Raw genomic sequence first — 13,121 nt, 5'->3', positions numbered from 1 at the left:
GACAAACCGAGGTTATGTTGGGCATAACGCGGGCACCATTAACTTTGAGCTATTCAAGACATGCACTCAAGGATCAGAACCAACAACACAGTTCCCATGCAATGCCACGGTTCGAGGTCACAGGCTCGGATATTCTTTGTGAATTCATCATGCGGACGAATTCAGCTCAGCGATGACTGACCGATGGAAAGCTTCCGTGATCAGTGGTAATTCTGTGCAACCTCGAGCTGTTGTTCCCTTCCTGTATAGATGGGTGACTGCGTTGGCCATTTGAAAGTCGTCGCGCTTTGTCTGAGGATGGCTGCTCTCAAGACTGTCATGCACATGAATCAAATCCTTACACCATTGCAACACGATGATCCAGAGCGGCATCAGCCTGGAAACAAAAATATCGTCTATTGCGTGTTCTACGGGAAAGTTCGTAGAAATGGCAATCGGTTGACTGGCAGAACGCTAATATAGCTTACATTGACGATCTGCGAGGATGGGCAAGCCCTTATGGTCAAATATCCGTGCTGCTAGCACGATGGGTATCTGAAATCCAACGATACGTCTTCGCACCATTACTAGCACCTTTATCAGAAGGGACAGACTCCTTAGTCCCCGAGACCCTTTCCGATATCGATATCTCTCTCTCCTTTCACCACTGTTGCCACTCTACGGCCACCCTCCAATGGTTCCGCAGCGTTTCTCTTTCGCAGAGACTCAGGATCACCCGTCAGATTGGTGACACACAATCCCGGATCGGCTCCGAAGACCTTGATTCCCTCTCCTTTCAGCCGTGCCCAGTACGAAACCATCATCATGTCCAGCGCAGCCTTGCTCGAGCGGTACTCAACCACCCGAGGGCTGTAAAGAGGTGACTCGGGATTAGACGCATGGGTAATCGACCCCGTGCTCGAACTGACAAAGATGAGTCTCTTCTCAGATGACCTTCGCAACAGGTCCAGAAAGGCCTGTGTGGTGCTAAGAGCACCGATCAGATTCACATCCAGGACTTCGCGGTATGAGTCGCGAGACGGTAGCTCTTCTAGGATTGCAATGCCCGCATTGTTCACTAGAACATTGAGTCGACCGTACTCTTTGCCAACGTGTACAGCGGCCTCATCTACGGATTTGTCGTCCGTCACGTCGATTTGAATAGAGGAGACGGTTCCCTTGATGTCTGGGATTGCGCCGAGGACTCGAGCGGCCTCCTCGCCTTTGCCTGGGTTACGGGATCCTTAAAGATGTGATAATCCTGACTTGAAAGGAGGAGGTTCTTGGCGTCTCGAAACCGACACCTTGGTTTGCACTTATGTCCGCTCTTAGACAGAGGGACCGGCTCGGTGCAGGTGAGGTTTACTATACCTGTGATCAGCACTGATTTTGATGCAGCAGTCATGCTCGCAACTGAAGGTCAATATTTGGCGTCTTTTGTCGGTTTGCTGCGAATGACTGTCGCATCTCATTCAGACAGATATTATACCGGAACCAGCATCTAGAGGATTATTTAATTAAGTCCATTGGTATAGCAATCTTATTCCTACTAATTCCGGCCAACTCCGGTATAATGGTTGACTAAGTACATTGGACAAGGGAACACCAGGTCTCATAAAGAAACTCACATCGCCTGTTCAACTGGCCCGAAAGACAGTAGATTTTTTTACTCGCAACTATAGCTACCGGCAAGTGCAGGATTTACCGGCTGCTCAGCAACCGTCCAGATGTTATGTTGTTGACTCACTGTCGAGTGTTTGACTTGTATCGCGTGTTTGAAGATTGCTTCTCTACTGTGCATCTGTTCGGACAGCATCAATTGCATTTGTTGACGGACAAGCAGTAGCTAATTTTTGCGCAGATCGTAGCTCTATCTCAAGCTTCGAGTAGGTACCATCACATACCATTCTCACAGATCAAGATAGGATCACCTATCCTTTTTTTGATACTTGGAACTGTGACATAGAGCATCAAGGTTGAAGTGCACCAGTCGACTAACGTGCATACATGTCGGAGCATCTAGACCTTTGTTTTCAAGGACAAACGCACAACATCATTCCTCACACCGCAAGATCACGTCAACAGTGTCAACGGGCGGTCAAGTCAAGCGTCGAAATCCTGGCAGCATACAACTGCAGCAGCCACCAAGCCTCAATCCCACTGTAGCATAGTTTTCGGAGTCAAGCAAATGCAGGCAACATCAACCATGCCTTCAAACGAGCTGAAAGCTTGCAACTACCATTGCCCGACACCTTGCATTGCTCCCCATCATCCCTTACTGGCCTCATTCGCTTTTTTCCAAAATAGGTCAGATACATCTCGTCTACTGGAAATTCTATCCCGCCAGATACCACGATGTAGAGTTTCTGAGATTACACTGCAGTAGCTATCAATATGTTCGCGGACAGGAGAAAAGCCCTGCAGAAACAAGGAATTGCGAAGGCATGTCCTGCTAATTATCAGCAGGTAGATCTCACCGCGCAGCATCTCACCTCAACCATACATGAACTGGTCTATATTAACTGGAACTGCAACAATTACCGGGTTCAGCTTGCATGAATGATGGAGATACTGTATAGCGTATAGCATCAATATTCCCAAAGCAGTAATCTGGAGCACGAAAGCACAGACCATCGACCTCGGGATACCTGCCATTCCCCACCGGCGTATCGGCCCGCGGGGTCTAGACCTCGACACCGCGACTCTTCAAGGTTACCAAATTCGGAAGTTCTTAGCTCTCACCACCCAGTGCTTGGGGAGGGGCGCTTATAATAGCAATCATCTACATTGATGACCACGTTGGCCGTAGTCAGTTCGATATGTCGGTATTACCACGAAGGACTCATCCATTCCACACCGCAGGTTGAAGTCGATGTAACACGCGTCACCGACAAGATCCCTCCGATAAAACAACCCCCCAAATGTGCTTTCCCTCAGGCTCATTTTTCACCGCCAGTTCTTAAATTGCAACAACGCCACCGGGTAAGAGCAAAGAAAGTCAAACGAAGGAGGGAAAGTTGGAGGGAAAAGCCTAACTTAAGATACTTACTCCGAGGGTGTACCCGATTGAGCCGGTTCTGCCTCGCCTACCACTAGCCTAAAGTGATTCTTTGTCTACCGGGAGAGTTAGTTTCTAGTAACTACTCCGTAGTGTCAACTGTCTTTGAGTGTTGACTGCGTACATTTAGTTCAATGTGGTGGGGAATTACCCGATAGAGCGAGCTAGAACGTCTGCTTGCATCCGGAGAGACGACCGCCGAGCTTCTGGAAGCATGGCGATTTCTATCCTTGTCGCCTGGGAGAATTATTTCGGATGGCCGTGGTTATAATTGTGGGTGTGTTTACCCGGATTAGCAGGCTCGGATATTGTCCGCAAGCTGAAATGCCGAGGTTCAGGATAGGGAGGATTTGGGGAGCGTGTGATGCCTTTGCGTGGGTTTATTGGCGGGATCTCGGGAGACCTCGAGGTGAAGGAATCGGATGATTGAGTGTGTTTCTCTTTTGTTGGGTTTAATTCTCGAGGGCCGGGGGGTTGATACTGATTACTTCCAACCAGTAACTTAGGAGATTCTCAAGGGAGTCGCTCTACACGCTTCTGCCTCCAGAAACTCCGGGTAAAGAAGCTTGGACGATGAACTGGACTTATCGGAGTGGTAAATTGTACCCAAATCCGAACCGTGCACTTGACAACCAGACACACACGTGGTCGACAAGCAAGAGAAGCGGAGACTGCGCTTCTCCATATTTCTAATAGTCGGATATCCGTGGATTGCGCTCGCTGCTTAAGTTGTTTTGATCAACTCCCCCCAAACTTCCGTTTCGAAACCAAACCAATCCTTCAGGCATCATCTCCCCTCCATCCTCATTTCCCATCTTTCCGTGCTAGCCGATCGCAAGTCATTCCCCTTCCCCCTAGCCAATTCACTCACGCCCTGGCTCACACGCACAACCGGGAGGGGCGGATGGTGATGAAACCCCGACCAGGAGAATAATCCCGGCCAACAAGATGGCTACCCATGTCAACAACAGTGACTAAAGCAGGTTGCTTGCTTACTTACTTTCATCTCCATCGCATCATGGACCACTTAAACCGGCAACCCGGTCCGATTACTCTGCGTGGAAACATTCTCGAACATCCATCCCTTGTCAGCAGTCACCTCCACGCCTACGCGGGGCTCAAGCCATGCTTCCCTCTCCTTCTGTAGGACTCAGTAAGCTGATATGTTGTACCTCATCTCGTGTATGCCGAGCGAGGCGGGGATGAGGCTTACTTTGCGGTTGTCGTAATCTTCGTCAAGTTTGTTGTTATTATGATGCTAATGGTGGTTAAGAGCCAGGGTTACATACGTTGCTTACTTTGGGGGTTATGGAGATGGAATATCTGCCGGTGATGGAAAGGTTGCAGTGGATGCTTCATGGCTGACTGCGGCTGCTACAGATCACTAACCGAGGCAACATCCTGCACCTGACAGAGGGAAGTATTGCCCGGCCAGGCAGCATTTATAGTGTCTATGGATATTATATGATACTGCGACCAATAGCTCTACACATTATTCATATGAAGTGATTGGGCAAGCTTAGAACTTCAAATTACTGCGAAATCTCCTTTCAACCAGTCAATCACCATCAACCACCACCAATCACTAATTCAACAACACCAACACTCCGTCCACCTCTTGAAATTGAAATTCACCCATCCCAAAAGGAAAGTCTTCAAGTTGACCGGGATCCTTTCGCCACCCCCGCCATCGCGAAGGAGCTTACGCCACCCTCAGAAACAGCAAAGCTCCCGGTACCAGCTACCGAGGTTTCTGGCCCAGACCATCAGAATAGCCAAGTACTCTTGTGCTCTATGAAGGTGATACTAGAGTAGTAAATACCAGCATACAGTATATCCCCAGACCGGCCCCACCATAATCAATGCTTAATCCGGTCCCTCTACCGCGCCCGCGTCGGGAAAACTCCTTCCCTCGGCGGCGTGAAAAGTCCATCAATCAGGGTGCACGGCATTTCTGCAGGGTTACCTTCGACTGCTGCGGATAGATATGAAGGGTTAGAGGATCGATCCTGTGGTAGTCGGGTGTCGGTTAATTTGTGAGTGCATGGGAAGCTGCCAGTGGTCTGCTATAGTTGCTACTGTCGTATATTTGCAATTCCGATAGTGGTGTTTGGGTTTTTGGTTTAGGGCTAGTTAGGAGTTACTTAACAACTCTTCAGCAGTTAGTATCGGAGATGTTTCGGCGCGGTCGGCGCGGGGTGATTTGTTTACTAATGTTCTAGCAGTAAAGCCACGGAGTACGGAGTCGACGTAGACGTACGAGGATATATCATGATGTAACTACAGGTGTTTACTACCGGCAGTGGTGATCCAGAGATGATCCTGTTTGTCATGGGTATGGTTGTCTGTCCCAAGATGAAGTCAGCAGCGTATTATTAATTCCTAGTAATGGCTGGGGGCAGGTGAGGCTCTGAAGCTCTGAGGCTCTGTCTGGTGTTGCATTGCATAAGGGTGATATTGAGGAGGGTGAATGAGGATGATGAGGCGTCCTATCGGAGGTCTTCTATCTATTTCGTCATGTAGGACATGGTCTGCTTCTTTAGGTTCAAGTTGGTCGCACCTGCCTGATACTATATCTAGTAGTCAATGTGATAAGTTATAAGCATTACATTTTAGCCAAAGACAAACATGCTGATGACGGGACAGTAATAGTAAGCTTCAACAACATCGTCCCGATGACCTCCCCAAACAACCCCGTCGGCTGACACGCCCGCACGAGTTACCTAACAAGGAAATTCATCGTATCCCATCGCCGACTTCTGACTGCCATGAGCGTTACACCGTCCAACCCCGACTATTCCAGCCCACGCAGACTCAACGAAGCCATTGTTGCTCAGCTGCCAGGCTACCAGGTGGTGACTACCCGGGGGTGGGATGAGTGCCGTGTTACCGCGACTGACACACTGGTATAATGATATTCTTCAGGCTCAGCCGCGCCGCTCCCCGCCGCCGCCCGCACAAAGCTTACACACATATCAAGAATAGAAACACAGTGAAGATATGACACGACCGACTACTCCGACATAATAGGTACCATAGCTGAGCGACAAGACACAAGCATCGGAGTTCCCGAGCGACAGAGCGGCAGCGCAAAAGCCTACCACAGACGCATCCGGCAGTGTCCTATATCGGAAAACACGAGGAGCAGTCGTCGAAAAGACTAATCCATCTATTGATTTGTGTCAGCGAGTCAACTCCTTCGGGATACACACGCAGTAGTATTGCCGGTGGCAAAAGTCCAGCTCCTTCCAGATACTGTCTGTACATACTAGTACTATCTCCGCGCACAAGAAATCAATGTCCTGCACGATACTCAAAATACTTCGATAGTGTTCTCTCGCTTCTGTACCATGTACAAGAAAACCGGTTTTTGGGTGTCATCTGAGATATTCGGGTCGATCATTCTTTATCTCCCTATCTTACTGAATACCCTCTAGAGATGTTTAGTATACTCTGTACTGCAGTCTTGAAATGCAGAGAATGCAATCTCGAAACGCCCACCCGCAATAGTTCAGTCCACTCCGCCACGGCACGCAAGCCACAGTCTAAGGCCATGCCCCAGTCAAACCCCGGATGTCGGGCCTTCCATCCCTCCTGCACATAATAAATAGAGGCGTCCAGACAAAAAAGCCACTTTTGTTTCACCTGCTGTGTACTAACTGGGGCAAGGGGAGCCACATACCTCATCCGACTTGTCGGAGCTCGATCCCGGAATTGAGAATCACCTCCTCGGGTGCAGTGGCATGCGCTCGGGCAGTCCCCGTGGGTAATTTTTATGGAGTACATACTTTTTGGGCCCGAAAAACATTCATACATGTACTATGTAACTGCATGCTTTGGGAGGGAATGTATGAAGCAATTAGGATATGATACATGTCAAGTACTGTGTAGTTGTGGCTCCGCGCCGCAACGCCACAAATTCGATGATCGACGCCTCTCCCCGAGCCGCGGAAGCTGTCTCCGCGCCACTGTTTTGCGGCATCGACTGAGGACTCAGGACTCTCTCTCGAACCCATGTCCCATAACTACTAGAAAGAGCGAGCCGTAGAACCACATTTACAGTCTGCCACACTGTACACACTACAGTGGGTAAGTCCCCACTCCACTCCACCCTCCCGACTAGATCTCCCGGGCTGGCTCGCTCTCCCTTCCTCAGCTCCCCCCCCCCCCCCAGGCGGAAGACCATCCGCAGCGAGGGATGAAAAAGTTATTGCCTACCTTATTCCCCATCCACGGCCCCGGCCATGGGTCCGTGTCCGCACCGCACTCCCGTGTGCCCCGTTGATGGTGCTAGGTGGGTCAGCCAAATGTGCTGCGTGCTCCATCCCATTCTTTCTTTCTCTCCCTAAGAGGATGTCGTGGGGGTGGGGTCGGGGGGCGGAGGGGGGTTCCTTCCACCTTACCTCCGGACAAAGCCGTGCCCTTTTTGCCACATTTCGATATACAGGTGCAGTAACTCGCTACGGGTCACAGGTACGGAGGTACGGGGGTACTTTGGCCTGCGCTGGAATTCGGAGTGAAATATGATATGCATTGACGCGAGCGGAGTGCCCCGGGGACCCGACCACCAGGATGGATGTGGAACTTTCAGCCTCTCTTCTGTGACTGTTCTATTCGGGTTCGATCGATGTGTCTTTCGTTGCTGTTGGTCCGATCAGTGGAGACTTTGGGGGTTGCTGTTGCTGTTGCTGTTGCTGGGATGTGTGTCACTGGGAGGTGCAAAAGTCCCGTGGAATTGGTTAGTATTGTCTTTCAGTCAGTCAGTCAGGCAGACAGACAGGCAACGAGGACGCCTGGATAGGAAAATGGCGGAGATGTACTGTATCACCTTTTGCGGCCCCGTCGCTGAGTAACTGAATTATGTGTCCAAAGCGCATGGTGCTAAAGATAACTTACCTACTAATCTAGTTATCCTTTGTGGTGTGTACGGAGTAGATGATTGTATGTCGATCGACTGGTGAGTAAGTATTCACCTTTACCTTACCTAGTAGTTATCTCCCTCATCCATCCCAAACAACCTAAGTACATACACAGGATCTAGCATGGCAGATACTCGATCAAGCGGTGAATCACCGCCTCTTTGGAGAGGGAGCGGGGGGGGGGATAATATCCAACGAACAAACGAGTCTTGTCTAGTCCCTGCAGCGAGCGGCACCGTCTTTGTGGGATGGAATCCGGAGGGGGAAGGGAGGAAAGGTACGGAGTACGGTCCTCTCTGTACCGGTACATGGCCTCTGCGTAGAGGAGGGTAACTCCCTAGGTACAATACATCTCTCGTTCTCAGGGTCGGTACCTTTTGCCCACCGCTCATGGCTCCGACACAATTCTTCACCACGTAAGCGACTCCTTGAGGGATGGACATGCCTTGCATGACGAGATGTGGATTGGATGGGGGCGGGTGTCGACCGGGGGGGGGACGGGGGGGTAGGGCGGACAGGCTGCAGGAAGAGGGGGAGAAGGGTGTATCCGGGAAGATGGGATGAGGAAATCCAACCCATCGTGACCAATCGATTAGTTTCTGGGGGATGGATCGAGGGATTCAGATTTGCTGCAGCGATGTACCGCACCGGTTGGAGAAGACGGTCTGGAATGTTGGGGCTTGCAGGCCGCGGATGCACCCGAGTGGAGATGTATCATCTTAGTAGTGCATACATAGTACGGTGCTAACGTCGGTGTGTGTGCTGTTCCCATCTGGCAGCAATGCACTGCTGGTTTGGTGTCTGAGTACGGAGTACTTTGAATTCATCGCCTCGTACCTCCAGCATAGTCTAAGTATGAGGAAGATGTCGATCGGCGGATAGACGCTGTACTGTGTATGCACCATGAGGTTAGGCAGCATGTTTGTGTGTGTACTTCGCACATGTACACTGTACAGTACGGAGTACATAATTAAGTGCATTAAGTTCTACATAAGTAAGCAGTACAGTATGCACACCATATGTGCTGTGGAACAGTAAGTAGGCGGTGGGTGTGCGTCTACTATTTACGGGGTATGAAGCACTCTCCGCCCACTGCTACAGTAGCAATCCCCCATACGTGCACCGGGCGGAGGAAATAGAAGTCGGTCATCCGCCGGGGTTGGAATGTGCATCCTGCAGTGGAATGGGCAGCAGAAGTCGTCATGGAGCATTCATTAACAAGCCATATACCTCATAGCAGGTATGAGACAGACTAACACTGATGCTACAGTTGTACTCTGTAGCAGAGATGGATGCTTCTTCTTCATCATCATTCAGGTTGGATCTGTCGAGCGCATGACAACGATACACTACTGATTCATGTCGGATCTCCCCTTTCTGCAGCCACAGACGTCGCACCTCCCTCTTTTCTGACCCTCCCCGTTCTCCCCCTTGACTTGAACCTCATCATGACGACGACGATCACAAATGGGTAAGGGCGAGCAAAAGAACCCCCTAGAAGCCGCACGCACTGAGGTAGAAAGGCCCGAGGGGAGTCCGCTTGCCCCCCTCCCAAGCATCCTGGGAACCGGTAACTGTAGCCGCTGTTCCGCGGGTCTACCCGTTGACCAGTCCCTAGGGTACTTTACTCCAGAGTAGGTACTTCGTATGGGTCACCGTTGATCAGTCTCAAATACGACAAGGTCCCCCTTTCCAGTGAGAAAGGCTGGATAAGTCCAAGGGAGTCGGGGGGAAGCTCATCAAATTGCCGGATCGGGAACGCGAAGGCGATCCCTGCACCCGAGCGTGTGTCGAAACCTCGAAGGGGGAAAGAGGGGGTGTCGCTTGTGGGGCCATTGCATTCCGAGGCGGCGGTTCGATCGCCGGGAAGGCGTGTCCGCCCATCCGCGGGGGCGAAAGAGCGAGTCTGTCCGCGTCAGTTCGCTCCCGCTGGTAACTACTGCCTAGTGACTCTGTACGGGACTTATTGTTTGCAGTACTTCAAAGAGGTGCGAGTTCGGACTCTCGACCGATTCACTGATCGATCGATTGATTGTAAATTGACCGTGATCGATAGCTAGCCGAGCTCTCAACTGCCTCTTCCGTACGCACTTGGGACTTTTTGGTGACCAACTGTCCGTCCATGAGCTGTAACTGGAGGGATTTGGAGTGTTATAGTATTTTCCCGGGGAAATTAACCCGGAGAGTCGGTCTAGATTGCCGCCCGGCCCTCCGGGTGCTTCCAACCCTTTACCCGTCGGCTGGAGTCAAAGAAGAACTACAGAATAGGCAAAGCTAAAAACAAAATAGACCGAAGTCAAGCTGTCCAGTCTTTGCCGAGGATGGGAGGGTAAAGACTCTGTGTCGCTGCTTTCGCTTCACATGCGATCAGACGTCCACATGACAAGCTTCCGGTTGAAAGAGACGGCGGTGATGGCGGCGGATAGTGTAGTGTGATAGCCAGCGACGGGTGAATTTGGTCTTTGTTACAGAGCTGAATCAAAGAAAGAAGCGGTCGCTTCATCGCCTACCACAAAGAAAACCAGATACAGGAATTGCTGTACGTCGAAGACTACGGTAAAGTTCCAGATGTTTATCGTGCTAGCCTCTGTACTTTGTGTCTGAGTTGCTGCTTGCGCTGGCTTCTATCGCAGACATGCCGGCAATTCAGCGCCAAGGCCCTAGAGATCGAGCGAGTGGACAAAAGTGCCTCTTTCTCCAGGGGTACATATGCGCTGTGATCTAGATGCGATCTCGGGGGGCTGCACGACGCTGAAGTTCGCTTATGAGGTTAGTAGGGGTTCCCCGGTCGCTCTAGTTGATGGTGAGTATAGATCCTATTCTGTATCCAGCCTGGACGGTGAAGGGTGTTATGATAAGTTAAGTTATAGATCGATAAGTACTCGTTCTCGAGTTCGATACATCAAGCCTCAACTTCAGGACAGCCAAAGCAAGACAATGCACTTGACATGCACTCATACCCTCCCCCAAAGAATCAACAACAATGACCTGAAACAAATCAGAAACACACCTTCCCCATCCTCAAATCTCTTTCATGGGCCCCAAGCGAAAACAAGACAAGGGGGATAAACCAACATCCCTCCTCCAACCCCATCCTCCCCCGTTCCTCATACCCGTCAGCCCCGTCGGCCCCCGACCCAGCGTCCGGCGAATCCCCGTCTAACCGCCTAAATAGCAAACCGTCCTTCAATTACACCCTACCCTCACCCCTGGTTCAACTCAACCGGATGTACTCCGTAGACTTGGTCTGGTTTCTTACGGCGTCCTGCCGTTAGCAGTTCAAAACTCCCGAGGTGACGAGCTTAACCGCGCCTCTCCTTGGTTCACTTATTTAACGGTCGGCTAGTCGGTCGGTCGGTCGGTCGGTCGGTTGCTTGGGCTAAATGAAGAGCCTACGAGTAGACTACGGAGTAATGAAACCAGGGTTCAATTTCAGCTGTCTGTCCGGCAACGTGACACGGTAGAAGTCTTATGGGGGGAATTCCGTCTTTCGCTTTTCCGGATGGAGGCTTCCTTCCGCACGGAGGGTTGGGCCGGTTATTTAAGATTGGATGGTGACGACTACGCGACGTGATTGTGGAGGGGGAAGTTGTTCGTGGCTGAAACAGGTGTGAGGGCCTGGCTCCGCCTCCCCAGGCTCGAGTTGAGAGAATAGTACATATACTCGAAAGGAGCCTTGGATGGGGGCGGCCATATGTATGTACGCACTACCTACCCATAGGTTGGGAGGGGCAGAGGGGACGCAGCAGGTGATGCTTATATGCAGATAGCCGAGCGTTGCGAAGGAGTCTGCTGGTTGCGGGCGGTATGGCAGGCATACTCAGCCCACAGATTGGGGATGTTGGTTTGATGTTCGGTGCGACCACTTTGCAGTCAATACCAGTAGCGAGGTCATGATGAGGCTATTCATTTCCTTCAATAGAGACCCAAAAAGGGGGAGAAAAGGGGGGGCTTAAGTTGTCAGGCATACATACGACTTCGTTTCTTCAACGGTGGGTCAAAACTGGGGAACGGGTATCCAGGAACTTTCTTTTTTGATTCTTCTTCTGGGTCCCCCCTGTCGTTCGTGCCAGAGTTCCAGACAATAGACAAATTTGACAGCGGGTACAACCCTCTGGTTCGTGTGCCCCGTGGTTCCATGGTCGACTGCCCAGTTGGTTGTCACTGTTGTTGTTGGATCATGCTGGATACAACCAGGGTACTGTAGCCACTTGACATTCTACAGTAACTTACTGTGAACAGCAGGGCTTAAGAAAATAACCGGGCGGGTACCGCGCAAATCCAGGCCTCTCGCGTTGGAGTCACTTTGGGCTGGACTTCCCCTTCCCCCAGATGATTAGATATTGATTATCGTTTCTTTTTCACGTTTCTCGCGATCAGCGCACGAGTTAACTCGCGAGGTGTGTTTGTCATCGCCATGGACAGAGCAGACCAAGATACCACATCAGATACTCCGTAGTCAATCAATCCTGGCCTGACTGACCGCCAGAAGAAGGGACAAGGGACAAGGAACAACCTTCTCGCGATCGCATCACTATCTGGACGGACTCTGCACGGCGCGTGTGTGTGTGTGTGTTGGACCTCGACCACCAACCAGCCAATCCTTCCCAGCCTTAGTACACACGTTTGAGAGCACTTGCTGGAGCTCAAAGGACCACAACCACCGACTATCTACCGTTATCATCAAAACTCAAGATGCATCGTACATACATACATACATACATACATCCCCGCTCGCGGCGCCTCCCCTCTCTCCCTCCCTATCTTGACTTACAGCGGGCGGATATGTACGTATGTTTCTCCATTCCCCCCATTTCCACCCCATGCTGCACATCACTCTACTAGTAAGTACTTCCGAATGTAGATATCAAACAATAAGAGCGGTGAAACCTCGAGGCTATTGGGTTTGATCGACATTTTCTTTTAGTAGCAACAAGATAAAGGGGAATGGCTGCCGACAAGACGAGGCGTCTTTTTGTTTGAGCTAAGCCTGCAATTGTGTAGTAAGTCTAGTAAGAGCAAGCGAACGGAAGCCAAACGAGAGAATGAAGGGGAAGAAAGAAGCTTGAATGGTTGGAATGAAGAACAGCTTGGACAACAACCACCTTCGACACACCGACAAATAGACCGCAAGATCCCGTTGCGATGCACAACAACCCAAACCA

General features: G+C 50.8%; 1 protein-coding gene across 1 annotated transcript; it reads right to left on the bottom strand.

The window, feature by feature from the left end:
• Positions 1–451: 451 nt before the first annotated feature.
• On the bottom strand, positions 452–1,384 carry BP01DRAFT_412497 (NAD(P)-binding protein; the record flags this gene model as incomplete). The annotated part of the gene is made up of 2 exons (XM_025578949.1): positions 452–1,222; positions 1,351–1,384. 2 exons carry the CDS (start codon positions 1,382–1,384, stop codon positions 597–599), a joined length of 660 nt encoding a protein of 219 aa, XP_025435534.1. The 3' UTR covers positions 452–596.
• Between the last annotated feature and the right edge of the window lie 11,737 nt (positions 1,385–13,121).

This window comes from Aspergillus saccharolyticus, assembly GCF_003184585.1.
Source record: "Aspergillus saccharolyticus JOP 1030-1 unplaced genomic scaffold BP01scaffold_1, whole genome shotgun sequence".
Lineage (NCBI taxonomy): Eukaryota > Fungi > Ascomycota > Eurotiomycetes > Eurotiales > Aspergillaceae > Aspergillus > Aspergillus saccharolyticus.
The sequence above is the reverse complement of the archived record's forward strand: the minus strand, read 5'-3'. Positions and strand labels throughout refer to the sequence as shown.